Source organism: Amblyomma mixtum, chromosome 5 (genome assembly GCF_055824585.1).
Source record: "Amblyomma mixtum isolate Tamu chromosome 5, ASM5582458v1, whole genome shotgun sequence".
NCBI classification, from domain to species: Eukaryota; Metazoa; Arthropoda; class Arachnida; order Ixodida; family Ixodidae; genus Amblyomma; species Amblyomma mixtum.
The window spans coordinates 178,565,577-178,593,272 of NC_143016.1; the positions used below are offsets into that span (position 1 = coordinate 178,565,577).

The window sequence follows — 27,696 nt, forward strand, 5'->3', positions numbered from 1 at the left end:
TTACTTTTTGTCGACTTCTTTTCCCGTGTATGTGCCATGCACGTAGAGCATTAACGTTGGCAGAGTAAACCCCAAGTTCGTGTCAGGTATGTTGCCCTAAACAGAATAAAAATGAAGAGAAGTGTTCTGAATAAACAAATATGTCTGTCGCAGGCAGCATTCTTCTACCGCGTCACCCTATACTTTAAATCATGCATGATTAGCTGATGGGGAAGAATACATTAGCTACCGCTTTTATTTTAATTTTACAGCACGCTTCACAGCTCAAACGTTACACAGTATTTGGGGAAATTGCCAATTTCGATGCTTTCTTGAAGATAACTTAGCTTTAATGGCGGTCTTCCCTGAAGCACCAGAAAAAGCACAGTATACTGTACGTTACCGCGACATCATCTATTTAAGTATCGAGAGAAAGGCAACGCTTTTATTCTTAGTTGCTGTTTATAAGGCACACAGAATAGTTAAAAGATATTGCTCTTCTAGGTGTGTTCTGTTAGTGGACAGTTCATGAATCATTCGGACATTTCTAGGGAAACTAGCCGCTAATGTACAAGAGTGTCTAGAGAACTCACTTTTATGGGCGACCTTCCGTCAGTCCTCGTGAAATGCACCGAGAGTAATTCCGATGCGTTAACTTCAAAGCCGTGCATGTAAAAGTACTCTAGAGCCTTGAATACCGTTTGGTGCTGCGCTATCAACTGGTCCTTGTAGTACCCCTAGAAAAGAAAGAAACTGACATGTTGCAATAGTCGTCAAGCTAAGTATGCGGTAACAGAGAGCCCTCGCCGCGTCTGCCAATCTGGACTTCATTCTATCGTTAAATAACAAGATTGGCATACGGGCACTGGAACACATGGTGTGGTCTATACCATTAAGGGACTAGGAAACCATTTTAATTTCCAGGTACGTGGAGTATGAGACCAGAATATGCGGTCACTGGACAATAGACGTTGTGTAAAAGAGGTTCCGTGTGAAGTATTACTCTTGTTAAATGGAAGTAAGGTTGGTGTCGGATGTACGAGGTCTGTTAGAAAAGTATCCGACTTTATTTTTTTGCGAACACCTGATGGATATGAAACAAGCACGCTTGCATCAGGTGACCTCGAACCTTCGTGCGCATGCACGAATTTTTTCCCGCCTGCCGACAGCGTCAGTCGCTGGGACGCAGCGTTTGAGTGAGGCAGTGCGCAGTGCTCTCGTCGGTTTTTTATTGCAAGGAAAAGGGCGGAGTGACAGGAGCAGCGCTACTGCATCGAATTTTGCCATAAATTGGGCGACAGCCAAGTGGAAACTATTCGGAATATTCAGACGGCTTTCGGTGACGATTCTATGAGCAGCACACAGATTAAGCAGTGGTACCGTTGATATAAAGATGGCCGCACATCGGTGGAGAACGAGCCACGCTCCGATCAGCCATCAACATGCCGAAATGACCAGGTCATTGCCGAAGTGAACTCTGTGGTGATGCGGAATCGTCGCGTGACTATCCGAGAACTTGTGGAAAAGGTGGAAATGAGCCATTTTTCCGCGCATTCCATTATCACCGAAGATTTGGCCATGGAGAGAGTAGCGGCGAAATTCGTGCCGAAGCTGCTCACAGTGGAGCAAAAGCAGCTTCGTGTTGAAGTTCACAGGACATGCTGGATTCCACAAACAGTGACCCCGACTTCATCAACATCATAATCACTGGTGACGAGTCTTGGGTGTACGGTTCCGACCCGGAAACCAAATCTCAGTCGTCACAGTGGAAGCATTCCACGTCCCCAAGACCAAAGAGGGCCCGCCAAGTGCGCAGCAATGAGAAAATGATGCTGACTGCTTTCTTTGACTCCCTCTGTGTGGCACACCACAAGTACGCACTCCACAGGGTCAAAAGAGCACTACAAGGATGTCCTCCGTTGCTTACGTGAAGCTGTGCGGCGCAAGAAACCGGAGTTGAGGTCAACAGAAAAGTGGCGCATCCACCACGACAATGCTCCTGCACATCTCGCACTTGATTCAGACTTCTTTGGCGAAAAACCAGACTCGTGTAGTTCAACAGACTCCTTACTCTCCTGATATGGCCCCCTGCGATTTCTGGCTGTTTCCCAAAATCAAGAGGTCATTGTAAGGAGCGCGATCTCAGACAAGAGAGGACATTATGGCTGCAACGACAGCTAAGCTAAACTCCGTTCCGAAAGGTGCCTTTTCGGAATACTTCCCACAATGTCAGCACCGCTGGGATAAGTGTGTGGAGTCCCAAGTAGACTACTTTGAAGGTGACTAGGTTTGCAATGCTCCAGTTATGCAAGTTTTTTTTCCTTCGGCCAAAGGTCGGATACTTTTCTAACTGTTGTGTCCCCTTATTGCTTTTGTGTGTGTGCGCCCCCGCGTCCTCCTCCTAACGACCACTCGCATCCTCCTCCTAACGACCACTCGCATCCTCCTCCTAACGACCACTCGCATCCTCCTCCTAACGACCACTTGCCCCTCGTCGCACGCTGTCGCCAGATGCCCCCCCATGGTGCGCCCCCGCATCCTCCTCCTGTTTTGGGAAGCCACTCCCTCCCGTGGACGCTTCTCCGCTCCCTCCTTTCTTCGGGCGGCCAGTTCGGCTCCTGCCTCGGTCGACGCTGGTCGCACCCTCATCGGCTTTAAATAAACGAAGTCTTAAAGTACCGTGTGCGTCTTTCGCTGCATTCAACACAGCGACCGGACACGACAGTGGCGACGAGAAAGTGGATTCGACCCGCGCTACGCAACGCTATTGACAAGCCATGGCTACGCGAGGGTTTCCCAATCAGATACCAGAGTTCAACGGCTCATCGTGGTCATCGTGGGTTGGACGCCTTCAGTTCTACTTTGAAGCTAACAACATCACAGACCCAGCCTTGAAGAGGGCCAACCTGCTGACGCTGTGCGGGGAGCAGACCTACGATACTGTCTGCGCCCTTATTCAGCCAAGCACACCAGCGGCAGTGTCTTACGACGACATCGTAAAAGCGCTGCAAAAGCACTACGACCCAAGGCCATCCGAGGTCTACAGCCGGGCTCGCTTCCAACGACGAGATCAACTGGGAGGAGAAACTGTGAGCGCCTACGTAGCCGCGCTCAAGAAGCTCGCTGCCGACTGCAATTTTGGAACGCTGTCGACAACAGCTACCGGGCAGGAGGGAGACGCAGCTTCTTCTGCTAACACCACCATGCTTCCCTTGGACGTGATGTTACGCGACAGATTTGTGTGCGGACTGAGTGACGAGTCACTGCAGCAGCGCCTGTTCGCTGAGAAGGACCTCACATTCAGCAAAGCTTACGACATCGCCGTTCGAGCGGAGAGCGCCGGTCACCAGCAGAGAGGGATTCGCCGGAACACCGAGCCGGTACACCAGACAAGCAACCAGGTGCGCAAGCCTTCTGTTGTTGTAAAATCGGTCAAAAAGGCACAACGCTGCTGGCGGTGTGACGACCAACACAACCCCCAGGGATGTCGATTCCAGTCAGCCACGTGTAATTTTTGCCACAAGCGAGGGCATATCGAAAGAGCATGCATTACGAAACGGAGACTTGCCAAGATAAAGTCACCTTCCCAGCCTAATCACAGCGTCAACGCCTCAGAGAATACGCCGCTATCTGATCTCCATGGAACAACATCAGCAACACCATCTGTGTTGTACGACCTGAACACCATGAATCTCGGCACGCGACCGAAGATTTTTACAGAAGTAAGCGTACATCACCAGCTGATTAAGTTCGAGGTGGACTCCGGCGCAGCCTGTACTCTGATCAGTGAGGACACGTTCCGAACTTCATGGCCATCTGACGCACCCGCCCTGCAACAAGACGACACGCACCTGCGAACGTGGTCAGGACAGAATCTGCCACTATTGGGCTCTGCCAACGTGCAGGTTAACTACAACGGCCAGACCCATACGCTACCTCTGCTTGTTGTGAAGGGCACAGGATCAAGCCTTCTAGGGAGAAACTGGTTTTCTCCACTAGGCGTGATGATATGCGGCATACACCAGACGCCGAGCCAGAACATGGTTGAGCAACTGCAAGAGAAATACGAAAGAGTATTCTCGGAAGAGATTCCAGGAAACGAAGGGCCCCCGGTCACACTGGAGTTGTTGGACAACGCGCAACCCAAATTTCTGAAGGCCAGGCCGGTGCCGTTTGCTCTCCGAGATTCAGTTGAAAAAGAGTTGGACAAACTGGAGCAGCAAGGTGTCATCGAGCCGACGCAGCATTCAGAATGGGCCACACCACTTGTCGTAGTTCGCAAGAAGAACGGAACCATACGCCTCTGCGGAGACTACCGGAGCACCGTCAATCTTGCGACTAAAGCGTCCTCTTACCCGCTACCGACACCTGAAGAAGTATTCAGTGTACTACGTGGCGCAAGAGTCTTCAGCACATTGGACCTCACCCAGGCGTATCAGCAGCTGAAGGTGAGCGAGTCAACTGCTGAATTATTGGCAATTAACACACTGAAAGGCTTGTACAAAGTCAAGCGACTGCCTTTTGGCGTAGCTGCAGCCCCGGCCATATTTCAAAAATTCATGGAGACAGTGCTTCAGGGCATCCCAGGAGTTTGTGTCTACCTTGACGATGTCATCATCAGTGGCACTTCCACTGAAGAGCATGCAGTGCGCCTAGAGCTCGTTCTCGAAAGGCTAGCAAACGCTAATTTGTGCATAAGCAAATCGAAGTGCTGTTTTGCGGTGCCAGAGGTGCAATTTCTGGGACACCGAATTGATGCGGAAGGCATTCACCCTACCGAGGACAAAGTGCGAGCGATCACAGAAGCACGAGCTCCAACAAACAAGCAGGAGCTACAGGCTTTTCTCGGACTCTTGACGTTCTACGACCGGTTCTTGGAACAAAGAGCTACCGTGGCCAACGACTTATACCAACTCCTTCGGAAAGATGTGACATGGACATGGTCGCCACGCCATCAGCAGTCATTCGATGCCCTGAAAGACCTGATTCGAAGATGTACAGTCCTCCGCCACTACGACGAAAGGAAGCCTCTGCTTTTGGCTTGCGACGCATCACCGTACGGAGTCGGCGCGGTTCTATCGCAAACTGACGAGCAAGGAAGGGAAGCTCCCATCGCCTTCGCCTCACGTACGTTGTCGCAAGCAGAACGCAACTACGCGCAACTTGACAAAGAAGGGCTAGCCATCGTCTACGCGGCGACACATTTTCACCAGTACATTGCCGGCCGGAAGGTGACCTTTATAACCGATCACCGACCGCTATTGGGCATTCTGGGACCACAAAGGCCTATGCCACCAACTTTGTCTCCGCGAATGACACGTTGGTGCATCAAACTCTCAGCGTACGACTACGCTCTGGTCTACCGCAATGGGAGTAAACATCAAAACGCCGATGCGCTAAGCCGTCTGCCACTAGACGCAACTGTTGACGAACCATTTCCACCAGGAGACGTTCTGATGTTCGAAGCACTGCCAGAACCTCCGCTTACAGCAGGCACAGTTGCAGCATCTACGCAGAAGTGCGCAGCTCTCCGGCTAGTTTACACAGCTGTTCAACAAGGCAACGTGCATAAACTCAAAGGGGACAACTTCGACGCTTACCGCAGGCGAGCTACAGAGTTGAGCACCCATCGCGGCTGCATCATATTTGGGTCCCGAGTTGTGATGCCGAGCTATGTCTCTCATCCACGCCGGACATCGGGGCATCGTTGCAATGAAAAAGTGTGCCAGAAGCTACATGTGGTGGCCTGGCATTGACAACGACATCGAAACAGTGGTGCGAGAATGCAAGCCTTGCCAGAGCAGCCGGAGCGCCCCGCCGAAAGCTCCTGTCCCAGAATGGGAAAAGCCAGACACACCATGGCACACACTGCACATTGATTTTGCAGGACCAATTGAGGGCTGCACTTTCCTTGTGGTCGTAGATGCCTACACAAAGTGGCTTGAGATAAGGCAAATGGGACAGACGACTTCGGCAGCAGTCATTGACAACCTCCGATCACTATTTGCAACGTTCGGCCTGCCGCGCAAGGTAGTGTCGGACAACGGAACACCGTTTGTGTCTGCGGAGATCCTCAAGTTTTATCGCGACAACGGGATCTCATCAGTTACATCGGCCCCCTACCACCCAGCGACAAACGGACAAGCCGAGCGCTACGTAGCCGAGCTAAAACGCGCCCTTGAAAGAGATCAGACAGGCTCGCTGCAGCGCCGCCTTGCGCGCTTTCTCTTCAAGCAGCACACGACGGTTCCGAGCACAACAGGCGAGACCCCCTCGAAAATGATGTTCGAGCGTGAAATGCGAACCCAGCTCACAGCCATCCTCCCCGAGCCAAAGGCAGAGACGTTCCGGGAAGAAAAAGCAATTCCGCGCTGCGGCACGCTTAATGAGGGGCAGCGCGTCCTCGCCCGACAGTTTCTGAAAAAGCCACGCTGGGAGGAAGCTACAATTGTCAGACGCATAGGCCTGCGCTCTTGGCTCGTCAACATACATGGCACAGTAGCACGCCGACATCTCAACCAGCTGCGTAGATTTACGACGCCGTCTGAGAGCTGTCCGCCAGCGGAGAGAGCACGTGCACCATCTTCCCACATAGCCTGGCACCTCTTCCCGGAAGAAGAGACTTCGCCCAGGACAGACCTAGGAGACACAGCGAACAACAGCCAGCCTACAAGTGTTTCTCCCCCGAGCGCACAAAGCCAGCGCGCCTCCACGCGTGAGCGCCGACCCCCTGCACGATATCAGGCAACTTTCTAAGGGGGAAGGAAGTGTTGTGTCCCCTTATTGCTTTTGTGTGTGTGCGCCCCCGCGTCCTCCTCCTAACGACCACTCGCATCCTCCTCCTAACGACCACTCGCATCCTCCTCCTAACGACCACTCGCATCCTCCTCCTAACGACCACTTGCCCCTCGTCGCACGCTGTCGCCAGATGCCCCCCCATGGTGCGCCCCCGCATCCTCCTCCTGTTTTGGGAAGCCACTCCCTCCCGTGGACGCTTCTCCGCTCCCTCCTTTCTTCGGGCGGCCAGTTCGGCTCCTGCCTCGGTCGACGCTGGTCGCACCCTCATCGGCTTTAAATAAACGAAGTCTTAAAGTACCGTGTGCGTCTTTCGCTGCATTCAACACAGCGACCGGACACGACACTAACAGACCTCGTATATGTCCTAAATATGTGCTGTGTGGTGGGTGCCAGCAGTTTCACGTGTGCTCTTTGGGCTTCAATGAGCACTTGAGCCCTATAGTGACAATATTTGTGGATGAGCCACCTGAGGTCGCGTGTGAAGGTTCGCATGGGAGGAGTTCACTTATAAGAGCAGGACGAGTACGCAGAGTTCAGATCATTCCGTCCCACCTTCGCTTCGATCCAGCACGAAGCGTCGCAGTGTGCGCTACTGGTATGTTATTACTTGTCTAGATTAACTGTGGTAAACTGATACTAAGTTACAGGCTTTATGTCGGCAGAAACGGCCCTCGGCTACCACGCGCTCATGTTTCAGGCCAGGGAGCCGAAAACAACGGGTATGACCTTCCTCCGAACTCTGTCATGCCATCAGCGATCTACGGTGCACGCAATAGCTTGAGCACCGAGTCTCCTCTATTACTGAGTAATACTTGTTCGGGGGCTGGTTGGTGTATGTTTCCAGAAAAGGGTTGTAGCGCCGAAACAGACAACACACAGAAAGCTAGACGGGAGAGGCGCAACTTACAATTTTTTTTTATTCACCGCGAATGCAAATGAATACAAGGCAAACAATTAAGAGGGATAGCAAGAACCACACATGCGCGGGAGGGTTGCACAAAAATTGAAAAAGGATAGGTGAGTCACACAGGTGTCTCACCCCCGTGTATCCAAAAAAGCAGTTTCATACTTATATATGGCAATTCATGGGGTACTTACACAATCGCTACAGTTGCTTTTGATATAGAAAGCCTCTAAGAGTTCACGGGCTGCCTGGTCCTTACTTCTGCTTAAAACTTTCGTTTCTTTCAGCCTTGCTGTACACTTAATCTTTCTTTCTTCACCGCAGGCTTTGAAGTGGTGGAACAGATGTGAACCTGTGCCATTTTGTAAATCCCGATTGTGTTCTGCTAATCGGTGGTTAATACGGCGGCCGGTTTGGCCCACGTATTTTTTTCCGCACGTGAGAGGAATCTGGTAGACGACTCCCACAGCACATTTAACAAACGGAGCTGCATGTCTGTTCTTACATTCAGTTTTATTTGCCTTGTTGGGATCAGTTTTAAGGTACAGGGCCACCAGTTTCTTGTGAGCGGAAAAAATCACAGGTACCCTGTATTTTGTTGCCACATGCTTAAAATTGTGCGCCACCTTATGGGTGTAGGGGATGACAACCGGTCTACTTTTGGCTTTGGTGACCTCATCTTTACTGCCTTTTTTACTACATTCTTTCTTGAGTTTTACCAACAAAGCTTCTGCTACTGCGCTTACGATCGACGTTGGAAAGCCTGCTTGTTCCAACTTCCGAATCTTGGTTTGACAGCTTTCGCTCGCTTTATGGCAACATTTCTTCATCGACGTTTCCAGGCACATCTGGGCAATAGCGCGCTTTGCAGTCTTCGAATGGGCAGAATCATAAGGAAATAATACTGTTCCTGCATTAACACTTCTTTTTGGGCAAGTTGGTTCATATTTGAAAACTTTAAAAGGGCGCAAACACACACGACCACAAAGTACAAGAGACGAGACACAAGCGCCGACTGTCAACTGATTTTTATTGGAGCAAGGGAACACCTTATATACACAGCAGCATACACAAGATAAGAAGTTGCAGAACGCACGTGCGAGCAAGAGACACTGCGGAAAAAATGATACGAAAAACAAAGCAAGGCGCTCAAGGGGTGAACAGATTAGTCGCATCTAAAAAACAGGCCTCAGCGTTTAAGAGAGATATCGAAGGCTTGCTAATGCAACTGTTGCCATATTTCATGATATGAAAGGCTTCCAAGCTGAGACGTGCCGTCTTATCAATGCTTTTGCCGAGAATCTTCGTCTCATGAAATCGGGCCACGCAACCACTGCAATTACTAATATGCGCAACTGAATGTGCGTACTTGTCTTTAAAATTCTTAACATTTCTTGAATGGTCCCCTAATCGATCATTGATGCAACGGCCGGTTTGGCCGACATACACCTTCCCGCACGTCAAGGGAATAGCGTAGACCACTCCCGTGGAACATGTCGCAAACCGATGCTTGTGATTAATTTGGCACCCACTCTTTTTCGGGCCACAGATGCGGGGGCATAGCCCTCCCAGCTTACTGGGTGCCGAAAACACAACCGGCACACCGTGCCTGTTGGCCACTTTTTTTTAGGTTGTGAGTGGTCTTGTGTAGGTACGGCACAACCAAAGGTTTTTCGGCCTTTTCCCGATTACAACCGGTCATTCCTGTTCCATGCTTCAACTTCTGGAGGAGGGTCTCAAAAACAGCAATCAAGATCGAAGAGGGGAACCCTGCCGCTAAAAGTCGTCTTATCTGATTAAGGAAGCTATTTTGCTAGTTTGCTGGTCTTACCACCCTCGAGCGAAAAACGATCTGCTGCCATATAGCTCGGCGCATTCCAAGACTGTGAAGAGAGGGATAGCTTTGCAATGCATGGAATCTGCTCTCAGGAGGTCGTGCCCGCATCGAATGCAAAATAGCTTCCTTAATCAGATAAGACGACTTTTAGCGGCAGGGTTCCCCTCTTCGATCTTGATTGCTGTTTGTGAGACCCTCCTCCAGAATTTGAAGCATGGAACAGGAATGACCGGTTGTAATCGGGAAAAGGCCGAAAAACCTTTGGTTGTGCCGTACCTACACAAGACCACTCACAACCTAAAAAAAGTGGCCAACAGGCACGGTGTGCCGGTTGTGTTTTCGGCACCCAGTAAGCTGGGAGGGCTATGCCCCCGCATCTGTGGCCCGAAAAAGAGTGGGTGCCAAATTAATCACAAGCATCGGTTTGCGACATGTTCCACGGGAGTGGTCTACGCTATTCCCTTGACGTGCGGGAAGGTGTATGTCGGCCAAACCGGCCGTTGCATCAATGATCGATTAGGGGACCATTCAAGAAATGTTAAGAATTTTAAAGACAAGTACGCACATTTAGTTGCGCATATTAGTAATTGCAGTGGTTGCGTGGCCCGATTTCATGAGACGAAGATTCTCGGCAAAAGCATTGATAAGACGGCACGTCTCAGCTTGGAAGCCTTTCATATCATGAAATATGGCAACAGTTGCATTAGCAAGCCTTCGATATCTCTCTTAAACGCTGAGGCCTGTTTTTTAGATGCGACTAATCTGTTCACCCCTTGAGCGCCTTGCTTTGTTTTTCGTATCATTTTTTCCGCAGTGTCTCTTGCTCGCACGTGCGTTCTGCAACTTCTTATCTTGTGTATGCTGCTGTGTATATAAGGTGTTCCCTTGCTCCAATAAAAATCAGTTGACAGTCGGCGCTTGTGTCTCGTCTCTTGTACTTTGTGGTCGTGTGTGTTTGCGCCCTTTTAAAGTTTTCAAATACTGTTCCTGCGCGAGGGCAATACATCCAGCAAAAGCTTTCGTCTTTAAGGGTGTTCTTAATGTCTTAAAACTGCAACCTATTGCCTTGGGCCATGCGGTAGTGACAGATGTTCGCTGTATGGGTTGGCACTGACAACGGTGTAGCAGGAACGGCGGCATGGAAGCCATAGGCCGTAGGCGTTCATTGTGTTCATTGGAGTTTACGTTGACAACGTTTTAGGCACATGACTGCCCCCCTGGGTCAGTGGACGCCTGATTAGCGCTTCGATGTACGTGGGATGGTGAAAGAGAGAGATATGTGAGCTGCATGCGTTAGCGCTGACAACGTCGTGGCAGACACGCGGCACTGCAGCAGTAGCCCGTAGCGTTCTTTGGGTGAGCATCTCGCGATGAACCGTTTATTTCCACCTCCCAGGGTGGCAGTGTGGGCGCGCTGCCTATCCAGTGTCCGGGACGCACTCAACGTTGCAGACGCCAAGCCGCGTATAGTTGCCCGGTACGCCATAGCTTTCGCTCTCTAAACAGGTTCCTGAGTAGTTCATCCACACCTAACTTTTTTAATGGGTGCATCATTATCTCCTGCTCGGCCAGTTCCCCACGTTATGTATGTAGGTGTGGAGAGATATTCGGTGAGGTTAGTATCGCTGGTTCTTTTCTGGTATATCACACAGTCATCAGCGCAAAAAGGTATTTAGGATGAAGCTACATTAGGTCTGCCGTTTATCTATGTCTGCAAAGAGACAGGACCGACGGTCGATCCGTGTGGTACTCCCGAGTTGACGGATGTTAGGGGGGAGTTAGTGTCTTTAGCATAGACATATTCCACACAGCTAGAAAGGACAGCGTGAATACAGGCAAATACAGTTGGATCAACGTTTAGAGAACCTATTTTTCCGAATAATAATAGAACGGTTTACATTGTCAAATGAGTTAGAGGAAGTCCAGAAAGAGGCAACCTACAGGGAAACCTAATCAATCAGGACGGGGACGCTGTGTTTGAGTAAAAAAAAACTGTGTTAAAAAAGAATTGTTCGGTAGATCAGTGTTTAAAGGTAGAATAAAACTTCATATTTTCTAGAATGCTGACCAGCCGAGTAAATATGATATGCTCCAATACTTTCCTTCTTGCTGATGCAAGTAAAACGGTCAATAATTCATTGTATTACGAATTTTTCTAGGTTTATAGATAGCAACTATCTTTCTCCTTTCCCAGTCGCTGGCTGGTGACGCAGAATTGTGAGACTGATCTGAATATCTGCTAAAACGTTATGGAGCACTGATAACTTGTAGTTTTGAAAAATATTTTATTTATTATGATAGTTCACAAGAAACAAAAAGTTTTGTTATAGCAACGATAGATTTGTTATCAGCAGAATCTGATGAATCGAGGTCCAGTTCATAGTAACTGGACTTGTGTGTTAAGTGTGTTGATTGCTTGGTGAAGACCACGATACTGATTTAATGAAAGAGTTATTGAGCAGTCAAGCGCGTTGAATTAGTTGGAATTTTCTGAATGAACTGAACAAAATTTTGGGGCAACTGCGGCAAAGAGGTGAGCGCGTACTTGTCACGCTACACGCAGCCGCCATTGGCAACAACCTAGCCTACGTAATACTGGCGGCCCATTAACGACACTGGATTATCCGCGATCCACATGCTTTCATGACACATGCCCATCTGACACATGACACATGCGCAACATGCCCACGAACGCGGCGCCTAAGCGCTCTGTTGTTCGATCTTCTTTTGATGGCTGTTCTACCTGGGTGGTATAAAAAAAGACGTAAGAGACGCCATACAATGCATCGCGGGTGACTCTAGCGTCTTTTTGCTACCACCCATGATGAAAAAAAAAATCGAACAGTGGAGCGCCTAGGCTCCGCCCTGTTCGCGTTTCTTTCCGTAGACCCTGCACAATGACTTTGATGGCAACGAACTTATAAAGCACAAGAAGAATCAAGATAGTTTATCACTTGCCTCAAACATGTTTTGTCCGCAGAATCGGAATTCTATCCAAAAATATTCATCTTCTTTGGGGGTTTGAGTCCAATCAATCACACCTTCGCCGTGAGTTGTCTCGTTGAGTCTAATTGCCACCGCTGCGTGTTTATTATATTCAAAGTCGCCGATTTCAACGTATTCCTTTCGTCTCCACATGTTTATTGAGTAACGGAACCTGGGAAGGGAAAGAACAAAGAGGTGATGCGTGAGGAACATCAGGGCCTTCTCGGTTAGAGCGCTAGGAGGCAACAGGGGGAGAGGGGGGTGGCTGAGGGCTGATGTTGCAGCGCAGTCTCCTCATAGAATTTTTGAAGGGATCAAACGTAAGAATCGTAACTGGATTGCCATATTCACAATGCCATTGTGTAGCAGATAACGCTATGCACTTCCTAGACAAGTGCAATATGTATTTTTTGAAATAAAAGAACGCATTGGTATGTCTTAAAAACCGTGGCAGACATGACTGACACCAATGCTTCCATACGTTTCCGTATTTAATACGTAAAGAAAAGCGGCATGGAAAAGTAGAAAAGTAGCGGCATGGAAGTAACAGCACATCGAGGCGACGCAACGTCACCCTGGTGCCTAAAAACTGCATGGCTAAATGACCAGGATGAGGCAAAGGACGTGCGTAAGCATCCCTTCGGTCATCATTCATCCCCGCGAAATCACGTGTCTAGACGAAGCTGCCTTTTGACAGTGATCCTATCTTCGAACCATGCGCACTTGGTTGTCAGATTGTTATTTCGTATATATGCATGTTACTCCAGTAAACCATACAGTTGATAGTCAGCGCTTGTGTCTTATCGCTTCTCTGTATCCTCGTCCTTTGTGCGCTGTTCAGTCCTGCATTGCACCAACTAGCTCAACTCTCCGTACTTCTACAGTTCATTTCTAGTACATGGAGCCGCTTCACAGCTGACAATAATCTTCTTCTCGACAAGCAAGCCGCCCTGGCTTAGCGACTTGCCATGTGCGCGTTCCAAGCACGAATGGCTTCCTGGTATGCAATACCGGCGATATGCCCATTGGAATTACTAGTGTTGTGTGGTGGTCTACAACCATCAAAAGGTCACAGTCGCAGGTTGTGCCGCATCATATCATCAGAATGGTGGCGGCAGTATAGGCTGTACAAAAACAGCCTCTGGGTGTCGTGCGGCAAAGAGAGACACAGAGTGCAACGCTTCCGTGAGTGGTGTCAAGTGCCGGAAAGGAACACCGGTATCATCTGGACCACAGCGCATCCTTGGACACTCGTCAAGAAGCCTCCCCGTCCCGAAGGAAAGCTACTGATTCTGGGAGAACAGCATGTGCCCGGAAAACACCACAATATTCTAAGAATTGGTCCAAAGTTCTGTGTTCAGCTGACCCTTGAAAAACTGGAGAAAATAGCACTGACAAGGAATCTCTGCCGCCAAGCTCCTCAGGACTAACGACCTAGGTTCATTGTTGACTGCGTTGAAGCCGTAAGTGTCAACAAGGAAAAAAGTAGTAGGTCTTTTAGCCTATCTCCATTGGTTGATTTCCTGGCGTCCGAAAAACTGAGGCCTATCCTTTCCGACAAAGAAAGATTCTTCGCAATTATGCCAGATACCTTATTTAAAGAAAAAGCGAGACTAGCCATCGACAAGAATTTCAACATAGTAAATGCCCAGGTAAAAAGGAACAAGATGACAGCCTTACAGCTTTTGAGCGGTCAGGGCCTGGAGCGCCTATACTATTCTGTAAAAAACGCAAACATCAATTCCTTGGAAGTATTTTTTGCTGCGAAGACGCATAAACCGAAACACGTGGCAGCATGCGGTGTCAAAGTTTTTGCAGAATGGCTTTGGCGCACTCAATATCGAGGATCCTTGCCATGTGTCACATTCGTCTGCTCTTGTGGAATATTTGGCATGCCACAACCCAGGTGCCTTTTAGGCCTTCAGTATAGACGTTCAGGACATGTACTATTCGCTTCCGCATGGTCATCTCTTGGCATGTGTTCGCAAATGTATAACAGATAATAACGATGAGGAAACCTTCATCCGCAATGTTGGCTATCTGTGGAATCCTTTCTGGAACTGCTTTCCATATACCTGCAGTCTACATTTTTTCAGTTTTTTCAGGAAGGAAAATTGTATTTAGAGAAAACTGCCGTGTGCATTGGGTCAAGTGTGGCACCAGTTTTCAGTGAAATTTAACTGAGTTATATTGACAAGGCCAGCAAAAATAATATACCCGCCGTTGTAAAAAAGCTATTCAGATACGTCGACGATTACCTTCCATTCATAAGCACGGCTGACTTCTCGAAATGTGTCGGAGGCATTCTGGAGATATTTCGCAAATGTGAAAGATTTAAACTTCACTTTTGAAATCCCGTCCGGTGATATGCTTCTGTTTCTTGATTTAAGGTTGAATTTATGGCAAGACCATTTATGTTGGATGTATGCACCAAAATCGAAGAAGCCTTTGCTCAGTTTCAAATCTGGCCATTCCAAGTTAGTTAAGTGTGGCATAGCCGTTTCATGCATAGGTTCGGCAATCTTCAAATCTTGCGAGCATGCCATTAAGAGGAGCTTTAAAGAGCCGGTACAAAAATTGAGGTCAGCAGACTTCCCTGACGGTGTGATCTTGCTCGCGTGCTGTAAAGTCCTGAAAAAAGTTAAGGCTTCTACCAAATGACGGGCGTCTGAGCAACCCGTCAAAAGGAAAAGAAAAATATCGCGCTCATACCTTATGTCCATGTAATATGTCGCAGCGCCTACGACAAGTTGGACATAGCAATAGAGTAGACGTTATGTTTTCTGTGTCCATTAAGCTAGGCAGCATTTGTGCTAAATTAAAAAGAAGAATCGATGACAATAAAAGCCGTGCAGGCAATGGAGAATGCCAAGTAAAACACGAGGTATCTTTTCTTGCGTGCGCAAAAGGGGCTGTATACAGAGTTCCATTCACATGTGGAAAGAATTATCTCGGTCAGACAGGAAGGTGTCTCAACATTAGGCTACGTGAGAATGAAGACTCATTGGGAAAAGCACCCTCATCGAACCTAGCACTACACCATAAGGAATGCAGCCATAAGCCCCCTTTACACTCTCCTTGCATGCCTTTGTTTAAACATGTGTCAGCTTTGTACAAGCACAGAGAAAAATTGGCTAGAGAATTCAAAGAAGCCATCCTCGTTCACAAGAATTCTGACACGTGCGGCACCATCCCTTCGGTCATCGTTCATCCCCGCGAAATCGCGTATCTAGACTAAGCTGCCTGTTGACAGTGATCCTATCTTCGAACCATGCGCACTTGGTTGACAGATTGTTATTTCGTACATATTAATGTTACTCTAAAAAATCATTCATTTGATAGCCAGCACTCGTGTTCTGTCGCTTCTTCTCTATGTCCTCCTCCTTTGTGCGCTGTTCAGTCTGGCCTGTTGAGTACCCTTTTCGAAAGCCTGCCTGATCATTTGGTCGATTGATGTATTAAGTAGTCCTGTCACTAATAGCGATTGCCTTAGTTTTTACCGGGTAGACGACGGTGAGTAAGCATAACAGTCCGGAATTTTTAAGGCCTTGACGTCTCCTTTGTAATGAATTAAGATAATATTCGCGTTCTTCCAAGCTCGTGATGTCCCTGAGGTCACAAGGCATTGCGTAGACAGAGTGGCTAGTTTTTCTTGGACAATCTCCCCTCCGTAACTCAAGAAATCTCCTGTTACCTGATGCTCATCATCTGCTTTCTTCCTTTCAATTCATCTTAAGAGTTTACTTCCTTTTTTTTTACTGGCGGTATGTCCCATCGCTGTGTGCTACTGTCTCTCTCGTTAACGTGCTCATTGCATTGGCTACTCTATGGATTAGTGCAGAACTGTTCACCGACTTTCATATTGGTAATGGCAATGCCCTCTTCCTCTCTGAATGCAAGTATCTGGTTTTTACCTATTCGTTATTTCTTCTTCAGTGTTTTTAAGCTATCTGCGTTCTTTAGAGCATGCTCGATTCTCTCTATATTAAACTTCCTTATCTCGGCAGCCTTGCGCCAATCTATTAAATTTCATAGCTATGCTAGTTCTATGCTGTCTGTTTAGTTAGATGACATCATGCTTTGGCGTTTTTTAATTAGATCTTTCGTCTCCTGAGGTACCTTGACGGTCTCCTGCAGGACCACTCTACCGCCTACTTCGGCGCACTCCGCAACGATACCTGGGAGGTTACGGTTCATTGTTGCAACATTACGGTCGTCTTCTTGAGTTAAAGCGGAATACTTGTTCTGCAGCGAATTGCTGAATTTCTCTACGGTCCCTCTTACCGCTAACTCGTTAATGGGCTTCCGCTTCACTAGCTTCGTTCTTTTCCTCGTCATATCTAAGCTTATACGAGACCTTAGCATTCTGTACTCCCTACAACGGACCTTTACGAGGACCTCCACAACCTCTACGATGACAGGGTGAGCGCATACAATGAAGTCTGTTTCATTTTTAATCTCACCACTGGTGCTGTTCCACGACCACTTACTGTTTTCTGGTTTGCGGAAGAAGGTATTCATGATCTGTAAATGATTTCTATATGCGAACTCGACTAATAACTCCCCCCTGCTATTCCTAGAACCTATGCCATAGTCGCCTGCAGCTTGATCTCCAGCCTCCTTCTTGACTATCTTCGCATTGAGATCGCTCATCAGTACAGTGTACTTTGATATTACTTTGTTTTATTGCCGATTTCATGTCTTCATAGAAGCTTTCAACGATCTGGTCAGAATGCCGAGATGTAAGCGTGTAGGCCGGTAAGTTTTAAAAATTCAACGAGTCCATATATCTCCGGATGTACGATTTAACGTATTATTTCGGGCTTCCGACAGATGTGCTAAAATTGCTGCTAATATACGACGTATGCTTCGCTCAACGTTCTCGTACCATATTAAAGTGTTTCGCAGAAAAAACTGTTTACAGATAGAGCATTTCTTACAGACTTCCCGCGTTTGTTTCTGCCAGCCGCGTGCGCATCGTATGACATGCGGCGGAGGGTAGTGTATACTACGCAATGGTGAAATCTATATCACTGGTCTCTGGCATTTTGGTGCTCGCCTTCCTTGAGCTCATGCCATTTTTACCCTGAAGATTACTGACGATCCGATGTTTTCACTAGCTGGTGAACATGAACAATTTCCAGAAATATTTGGTTGTGTACTATTTGCACTTCTCCTGAGCATATTTTTCTACAGTGTCGCCACACACCTGCTCGACTAGGCGGACAATATTCTGGCTTTCGTGAATGGTTGCCAGCCCAGCAGCATAAGGGAAATACGTTTATCACCACCACCACAATCCAAACACAGCAGTGTTCGAACCCGCGAACTACGTCTCTGTAGAACTGTGCGCTAACCACTGAGCCACCGTGGCGGATCAATTTTGATATGAGCATTGATTTTTAAGGAAGGAAAATGGCGCGATATATGACACTACACCCGGAACGCTGTACGATGAACGGCTGCATCGCGCATATGACCCTGCCCGAAACGCTATTCGACAACCCACACACACACGCATGGGACCAAAGGGAGCGCTGTGCTACGAACGACTGCCTCACAGTTTTGATAGGAAAATTCTTTTTGAGATGGGAATTGGCTCCGTAAGGTGCCTCATCGTGGTGGACACCTAAACCGCGCTCAACTGTATTCTGGCGCACCAGACCACTAGCAAGGATCTGCCGAAAAGAAAAAATTCAAAAAGCCTGCATTGCAGACTATCTTTAGTGGAACACCCGCTATGAAGTGGTGATTTTCCTCTCACGGAAGTGATGCGTATACCCAGAATGGATAGCTTTTATATAATCTAATTTTGCAAGTATATTGATCGTCGTGTCAATTGTGGAACCTGTGTGAAGACATTTTGCAACTTTTGTGGACTCTTAACGAACCATCTATAGACAATGATCTACAGCAGGTATAAGATGTATAATAGTGGTCTATAAAATTGTAAAAAAAGAATAAGACATCAAAAATTTATAGAGTCTCCATAGATCTCTGTCTATTGGGCCAGTACACTTTTATCTATAAATCGAACTCTATTGAAAGAGCGCGGCCAGATTTTTAGAGATTGTTTACATACCAGTGAACAGTATTTTTCTCTAGAAAGGCTATTGTACTTTTGCGAAGAAGTCTAGAAAAGCTGTATGAAGAAATTTTTGTAGGACGAAATGCTGTGTTGTGGCACACACCAGCACCGCTTCAAAAATCTGGTTCACCCCACACCCTTGGAGGCTTCATCCGGAGACGACTGTTTTCCGAATTCAATGCGTCCCTTCCTTCAGCGAAAGTGTGTCCTCATAAGCCGTCGCATTTGTAGCTCTCATTTATAAAATACGAACATAAGCACTTCCGACCTCGACTGATATGCAAAAAAAACACAATACCCCATTTATTTTCTAGCAGAAACAAATCCACCTGCGACCCCTAATTTCAATGGTCGAGTCATAAACCTTGTGCACCAAACCTTCATCATCATCCTCACCAGCCTGTCTACGCCTACTGCAGGGCAATGGCCTCTCCCCCATATCTCACCAGTTAACCCTGTCCCGCGCCAGGTGCGGCCACCCTGCCCCGCAAACTTCATGGGATTCCTCAGATTCCAGTGTGTGACCCTTAAGGAACACCGCTTATCTTGCCTTAGCATTAGATGCCGTGCCCAATCCCGTTTCTTCCTCTTGAGTTCGACTAGGATGTCATTAACCGGCGTTTGTTTCCTCACCCACTTAACCCGTTTCTAATCTCGTCACGTTGCGCCTATCATCTTTCATTCCATAGCTCGTTCCGCTGTCCTTAAGCAGAACCCTTTTCTTTAGCCACCACGTTTCTGTCCCGTAGGTGAGTAGCAGAAAGATACAGCTGTTGTACATTTCTCTTGAATGGATATAGGTACAGTGCCACTCGTGATCTAAGAAAACCTTCCCGATACGCAACACCCCATCAATATTCTTCCAGTTATTTCACTGTCGTGATCCGGATCTGCGGTCAATACCTGCCCTAAACAAATGTATTCTTCGACTGATGAACATTACTTTGGATTTCTGGATAGTAATTTTTAGACCCACAGTACTACTCTGGCTGCCTAACTCATTGATCATGATTTGCAGCTCATCTCCTGAGTGACGTAGAAAGGCAATGCCACCTGCGAATCGCAGATTACCAAGGTTTTCGCCATTACAGCTTACCTCGAACTGTTTCCAATTCATGCCTCGGAATACGTCCTGTAGGCAGCGGTGAAGAGGATTGTCCGCATCGTGTCTGCATGCTTTATATTTTTTCTTGTTGAAAATTTATTGTGGACTTTGTGTAAGAATAAGTAGCTGTGCAGTTGTTAAGATATCTTCCAGAATGTTTACGTTAGGCTCTTCTACACCTTGATTCCATGATGCCTGCGTCAGTGCGGAAGTTTCGGCTGAGTCAACCGTGGTGGCGTAATCTATAAGCGCAATATATTTGGGCTCGTTGTGCTCTGAAATTACTCTGTCTGATTATTGATCGTGTCAGTATGGCATATTGTCTAGAACCCTTTACGGAAGCCTGCCTGACCATTTGGCTGATTGAAGTATAATGTTGTCCAGACTCTGCTAGTGACTGTGTTCGTAAATATCTTATAGGAAACGGAGAGTAAGCTGATCGGTCTGTTATTTTTTCGCAAGCACGAAAGTCACACGGTTCCCTCTCGGTACGAGGGCGTACCACCCAGCCGCGGACGCGTTGGTTTCCGATTCCGAAGAGCTCGGTGACTCGCGGGGGCATGCGGCTGGGCGAACCAAGCTTGGGTTTTGGGGAAGTCGCCTTTGGCCCGAAAACACGAAAATTGATGGAGTAAGTAGCACATTCGGGAGGCCAGTAAGCTCCGAAACGCGGGAAAGCCCGGCGGTTATCTGAGTAATGGTTAGTAGATCTGGCGAAATCGCAGGGAAGCATCAAGCTCCTAAATACCTCGACGGGCTCAGTAAAGCCTGCTTCGCATTGGGTTGATGGGGCCCGTGCAGATATACCTTGTGGTAGCACGTGATGATAACTGCGGACATGAACCGAGACTTCAACCATGTAGACCTTGAAGAATGGAGTGCAGTTTCACCTACTATGCCAGGGGCGATCGTTGGAGGGCGCGAACGCCGCGAAAACCGTGAAAGGATAACTGTTGCGTGTGCGAGTACCGGTGGAGTAAAAGCCGAAGCACCGAACCAGTGATGTGAAATATCCGTCATCTTAGTACTGTGGCACGGTCGGCGTGGGGGAACCTGGCTTGGGGAGTCGAGCCCCTGTAGGTTTCTTCCCTGTCTCAGATGGTCGGAGATCACCGGCAAAACGTTCTCTGTGGTGTGGGAGTACGCTCGACGCCGAGGGCCCACTATTGGTGGACTGAGTGCTCGCCCTCCAAGGAGGCCTGATAGGAAATCAGGATGAAATCGAATGTGATCGAAATCCGTGCTGTCCCCAATCCCACCTAATTCCGACAACCCAAACCAATTTTCAATTTCCCATTCCTACAGCCCATCCCAGCCCTCTACTTCCCAGGGGAGATTAGGAGAGTCTCCCCGGGCCCGCTCCCCCGGCCGTGGGTCGCTACACTAGAGCTCCCGTACAGATTTCTTTCCACCTACGGGTGGCAAAATCGCAATAGCCCTCGGGCCAAATCTTTTATATTACTATTCGGCTTACACCCACTATACATCAGCGATGCGGGAAAGGCAAATTTTCTTATTAATTTTTTACGCCTCGAACTATATTCTGTTATTTTTCAAGTCCTTGACGTGTCCTTTCTTATGGATTAAGATTATTTTACCGTTCTTGGAAACTTGCGGTACTGTTAAAGGCAAAAGACATGGCGAACGCGGGGTGACTAGATTTATTAGCATAATCTCCCTCCGTCTTCTAACAGATCGCCCGCAACGTGATCCTAAGCAGCTCTTTACACCTTTTTCATTGCTCGTAAACCTTCCTTTAATTGTTCTTTCGCTACTGACCGGATATCCTAGCGCTGCTCACTACGGCCTCTCTCAATAACGCCCTTATTATACTGGATCCTGTGCAGAATCGTGTAGCAATGTTTGGCTAATTTTACTACCTTATCCATGTTGCTATTCGCACTGCCCTCTGTTTCTCTTACCGATGAAATTATGGTTCTTGCTTATGCCTAGTTTCCTCTTCGCTTTTAGGCTACCTTCGCTCTTTATACTATACTCGATTCTCAGACCAATAAACTTCCTTACGGGCCGCCGCAGCGGCTCAGTGGTTGTGGAACTCAGCTGCTGACCCGAAAGACGTGGGTGAGATCCCGGCGCGGCGGTCGAATTTTGATAGAGGCGATATTCTAGAGGCCCGTGTACAGCGCGAACTCAGTGCACGTTAAAGAACTCTGGGTTGTCGAAATTTCAGGAGCCCTTCACTACGGCCTCCATCATAGCCTGAGCTCTTTGGGACGTTTAACCCCATTAACCTAAATTTCCTTAAGTCGGCTACCAGGCCTTTATTAACTGTTATAGCTCTGCCACTTCTATTCTGTCTTTCGGTTTGGACGCCTTCATGCTTTGGTGTTCCTTAATCAGACCTCTCCACTCCTGAGACAGCTTGCCGGCATTTCGTCGAACCAACCTAACACCTCCTTCTGCTCCGCATTCCGTAATGATAGCTGTTATCGTTATTGGTAATATTTTTAAGATTAAGTCCTGAGTTAAAGCCGAATATCTGTTCTGCAGCGATATCCTGAATTGCTGTACTTTCTGCCTGACCAAAACCTCAACGAAGAAAACTTTATTGAGAAGGTCATCATCAAAGGAGGGACGTTTCATTAAGGACTATCTTCTGCTATACCAAGGTTGGTTGGTTTATGGGGTTTAACGTCCCAAAGCGACTAAGGCTATGAGAGACGCCGTAGTGGAGGGCTCCGGAAATTTCGACCACCTGGGATTCTTTAACGTGCACTGACAACGCACAGTACACGGGCCTCGAATTTCTCCTCCAAAGAAATTCAGCCGCCGCGGCCGAGATCGAACCCGCGTCTTTCGGGCCAGCAGCCGAGCACCATAGCCACTGAGCCACCGCGGCGGCGCTATACCAAGGGTTATTGGGTTTAAAACGTTCCTTATTGTCCTGCTATCTCTCTCGTGTGTTTTTCTACTGGCATTTCTACTTTTTACTAAACAATTGAGCGAAATAAGCGCACTCGGGCTGCTTAAGCTGCCGTCGCATTCTTCCCTTGAATGTATTTAGGGTCCCGCGCCAACTCAGATTATTCAGCCTGCGTAAAAAGCATTGAGGTAAATTGTCTTTGAACTCACCATCTTTTAGGAGATTCTTGGGAAGGGTGCTGGAGCAGGAACGCGTGCACTGACACCTTGTCTTCCACTTTGAAGGGCAACTCTTTTTCCCAACCATGCTTTTTGGTTGGAGTCTGTGGGATCTGTGGGATAAAGAACATTGTGGTAAGGAAAAATGGTGCAGTGGGGGGCGGGGGGGGAGTTACCCACATAATTTTTTCTCGAAAACTGTTCCAGCGATACAGTTTGATGGTGACGGGATTGAGCGCAAAAGGCGGAGCCACAATAGCTGTCAAATAACGCGTTAGCATCTTTCTTACTGAAGTGTACTCAATGTTTATTGCAAATAACACCATTCCGCCCGCATGGTTAGACGATGCTACAACTCAATCAGTCATTGCATTCACGACATAAAGGCCATCTAGGAAGCTGTTACCCATAAAACGTCTGCTTCGTTCTGTACCAAGGTGATTATTTACGCACTTGAAGTTGCACGCTCCTGCAAGGCTACTGATGTGCCAAAACAGAGAGTGGTGTCGGTGATGTCCGCGCAGTGTGATGACGTTGTGGCATGTGAAAGCGGGAACATGACATGTGGCAACTTCGCGAAACCTTTTATTACGCGTAGAAAGCTGGGCTAGTTGGTTGCTAGTGCAATTGTGAGACATTCCGGATTCTAAAAAAGACCGACGAAGGCCCGTATTTTTTTTAGCCGCTGGAATGTCTCACAATTTTATTACTAGGCAGTCATTCTAAAGAAAGGTCAAATGTAAAAAAAAGCTACAACAATTGTCCCCTGTGAGCAGCAATGCAGTTCCCCAAATTCGATTAGATTCTGGTGCAGGTTACGGTTGATTCAGTGCAGTGATAAGTTATTTTTTATACATATATTGACCCTTGCAATTAGACTGAAAGCTGGTATTGTAAAATAACAGCACGAAAGCGTGGTGATGTCTGCCTAATATTAGGAGGAATGACGAAAGCTATTTAGAAACCATGCGAATATATTAGAACCAGTAAGGTAAATTTACAGTTCAGAATACATTAGTCTACTGCGGTTTCGCTGTACAACGTTACTGAGATTGCTTGCACACCTTTAATTACGAAAGTACTTCACTGAGAAAACAAATTGCGTTACGCCGGGATGTTCTGTTTTTGATTCTCTATCATTTTTTTCTTCTACTGCTCGAAAGTTATTATTCGTCTACATCATCCTTTGCCTTTTCCAGAAGTTGTGGTTTCGTTAGCGCTGGTCATCGAGAATAGACAGTTTTGCCAAGCGTTTTTACGGCCAGCGGGGCGGAGCGGGCGAGCGGATACACCAGCGGAGAGGCGCGCGACAAAAGAGTTTTAAGCGGGCGGATCGCCCGTCTTCTCGAGCGGAATAGAGTCGCTTGCTTTGCTGCTCCACCTATCCGTCACAATTCGAGTTACAGGGAAAAGAATGTCAATTAAGCCTGCTAATAATGCGCTGCAACTGTTTAGTGACGGCACATTCCGTGGTTTTAGTTAATTATTCGGTAAGTGGTGCGTTTTAGACGTACAAAAGAGGCTGCCATCTTGAATACCCATACACGCCCGCGCGCTCTTACGCACGCTCGCACGTTGCCTATCGCTTCGCTGGAGAGGGCTTCACAGCGGTCGTAAGCTTCGCTCCGTAAAAACGCCGGCTGTCCCAGTGACATGCGCATGCGCGGTAGCGTCTGCGCTTGTCCGCTCCTCTCCGGTGGCCGTAAAAACGCTCAGCTAAAACTGCCGAATAACACATTCGTGACGTGAAAGACACGACACTTCTACGGACTGCCTAGATGTCTCCAAAACAGAGCTCAAAAGTGTTAGGTAGAACGTCAGTGGGGCTGTTTAAAACCAGGTCCACTAACGCCTGTTGCGTGACAGCGCAAACTACATGCCGCCACGCCTACTATTCGTACTCAGTCGGCAAGCGTTGCTGATATGTTTCACAGACCAATTACGCGAGGATGCTAAAAAATTATTGGGTGCCTAATCTTCTGCAGCTTGCATCCCGGTTAGCTCAGTTCGTAGAGTGGCTGTTCCGGTGTAGCGGTGGTAACGGCTTCCAACCCCGGACCAGGAGGAATTTTTTTTTTTAACTGCGAAGTTTCTAAGAAAGCTGTACAGCTTTCCTTTGTAGCCGTGTGGCTGCACTTCGGTGGATGTCAATCATTAATTCCTCCCTTATTAAGAATAAATGCGTGACATTATACTTTCCGCCGGTGACCCGATCTCTTAAGGGATATCCAAATGTTCTTCCACTCTTCCCGTGAGGCACGCTCGACATAGAAATGGAACTGATACTACCTCTCACGAAGATATTGTTTATTTTAGCTTTACTTTCAATAGCCAGAGTGGCACAGCTGCTCTAAAATACGCCGTGCTGCAAGGCTCCTTATTACACATACTACCCATGATCTTTTTTTATGTTCTGAAAGTGAAGGGCGAATGGGAGCACATAGTTTGGCCTCTTAAAAAGTAGGGATGGCTGCGGTGGCATTCAAAGCTGAGCGCTGAGAGCAGCATAGCGACAAAGCCAGCACAGTGGTTCAGGAAATAAACAGAGAATAATCACTGTTCGTTCGTGTGCCCTTGAAAAACGTTTAGCCAAGCATGACTGCAATGGTATATGCACTTCATCCAACGACGTCTGCCGACATTTTAAGGCGAAAGCCTTTAATGGCTCCTACTCCCGTCCGTCCGTCGGGGATGCATCTAGCCCCTTGAGTGACTCATCGACGATGACGAGTGTCCACCGAGGTATGTCAGACAGTTAGTGCGTTATTTCGTTTCCTCAAATGCAGTTTTCATTTTCTTCATTACGGCCCCTCCTTCTTTCACTCCCACTTCCTCCCTCCTCTACAGTTCGGGTGACCACCGAGCTCACAATTCACTCACAGTGCCTTGCCCGAAATTCAGTGGAATCCCTGGCAGCTCTACAAAACGCTGTCGCGTTCCACTCCTAAAGGCGAATCTTAAGCGTCATTAAGTAGCAGTTAATTGGTATTTAGTCATCACTCAGTAATTTGACATTAATTCGTAATTTGACATTCCTTAGTAATTAGTCATTATATGTGTGACGTCACCAGTGCCACAGAGGCGGTCAAATTGGCGCGGAAATTGAAAGTGCCCCGCGAACTTTTATAGTAATAATTTTTAAAGGCACTGTTTCTGTGTTAAACGAGGATGGTTTACTCCGAAATAACCAACCGCATGGCACCCCGCTAATACAATGAACTAAACTTTTATAGGCGTGCGATTCAGTTCTAAGACACTTAGCGGGCAGTGATCAAGATATCCTGCAAGTATTCCTTGGCTGCAATGAAGTACAGACTTGGGCAAGATTGCACACGATGGAAAAAGTGCAACCCCAGGAATATTGGTCGGAGAAAACAGGCACAAAAGAGGCGCTGGCTACTGTAATATTGTGATTTTGGAGTGTAACGACGGTATAAGGCGCATAGCGAATTTTAATGTAGCTGCTGATGAGAAAAAAAAAAACCCTCGAGAAGTTCTTGTTTGTTTCTGTTTTTCGAAATTTCGGTTCAGTAAAAGCATAACTTTCAGAATCCATTGGGAAATGCCAATTTCAATAAATACTTACATTAAATATCACGTGATATCCTTTCCTCGCCAAGACCTCTTTCTGCTTGGCGACGATATCGTCTGGATAGGCCCCCTCTGTAAGCAGCTGCAAAAGTTAAGTACCATATGTAAGAGTGAATTTAATTTTTGCTTTCGTAGATGTATGCGTGGAACTTAGGCACAGTGGTCTTCAACCTGCAGCGACGTATTTGATTTCTCAGGTCACAGGCAGCGGTGTATTTGCAACGTCAAAGCGCGTTTCGTCGGCCGCACCACGCCACGCGCTTTCACTGCAACCCGCCGATATTTTATTATCAGGAAAATATGAAGTGTAACAAAATTTCAAGATTTTACTGAAGGGATGGCATGCGTGGTATAAATGCTGGCATCGGCCTCTCTGCGTCAGCCGAGGGGAACCTCCGGCGCCCACAGCGAACCGAGCGGGGCCGCCGCCCCACGAAATGAGGTGAGAGGGAAAATGTGCATCGACGGAAACGGAGAAGCAGTCGTAGTGACGCCCCCAAGGAAGCAGGGAGCGCGCAGAGGGGAAAAGCGGCGCATAAATGTCACCTGATCACCTCAGCGAGCTTGCGCGATTGGCTGATCCCACGTGGCGCACAAATAAAGCAAAGTGTGCCCAGTGCAACTAATATCAAAGGATTAAAAGTCATTTGACGATCCATAGAGTTATCGAATAGTATGCGACGTGTAAATGGAGCACGTGTGAAGCATGACGTAATTATTCAGTCATAAAAGACAGCGAAAGTAACGCGAAAATATTTCGCTGAGCAGTGGGATGCAGGAAAAGAGAACATCAAACGTAGAAGAATCCTACACAGACAACGTTTTAAAAGCGCATTCTGCTCGCGCAACTTATTGCTTTGGGGCTTCAGAACAGCAGTCAATTTTCGTTCCGCATTTGTTTTTCGATCGGCCTTTATATCCCCATTTATCAAGGACTAGAAAATACTCTGCACAGCAAACAAAATAATTACAGTGTGTTATTCTTATGCGGAAGCCGAGAATTTTTAAACTGTGTGGTCAAGCGTAATGTAAAGACACGTTTTCAAATTGATGTCAGGTCTACAAACTTGCCTGCTGTCGCTCACTCGTGATTAACTGCGTTCTGCTCAGCAAAACATAGGCACAAAGCGCGCCTGTTAAAAGCTATACGTGGATTTCACTTTTTGGGCATGGCATTAAGCGATAAACTTCGACACTTCAAGCTAGAACAACCAGCGTAATTTAATCAATGGCAATCAAGCATTTTTGCTGTACAGTTAGGTTTGACAAAGAAAGAGACGGGACATGCTCAAGTTGCTTACCGGCAT

At 47.5% G+C, this 27,696-nt stretch overlaps 1 protein-coding gene across 1 annotated transcript; it reads right to left on the bottom strand.

Moving 5' to 3' along the window:
- LOC149344917 (uncharacterized) lies at nt 1-27,696 on the bottom strand. Its single transcript, XM_089547319.1, has 7 exons — nt 27,691-27,696; nt 26,385-26,471; nt 22,790-22,902; nt 18,921-18,929; nt 12,477-12,675; nt 573-716; nt 1-96 (listed from the first exon to the last, which is right to left on the bottom strand). Exons 1-7 carry the CDS (start codon nt 27,694-27,696, stop codon nt 1-3), a joined length of 654 nt encoding a protein of 217 aa, XP_089403445.1.

Excerpts from the sequence above, each read along its gene's own strand:
- LOC149344917 (XM_089547319.1), bottom strand. Across the intron at positions 22,903-26,384 it reads GATATCACGTGATATTTAAT|ACTCCAACCAAAAAGCATGG; the intron begins GTAAGTATTTAT and ends CAGATCCCACAG. Across the intron at positions 97-572 it reads ACGGAAGGTCGCCCATAAAA|GGCAACATACCTGACACGAA; the intron begins GTGAGTTCTCTA and ends TATTCTGTTTAG.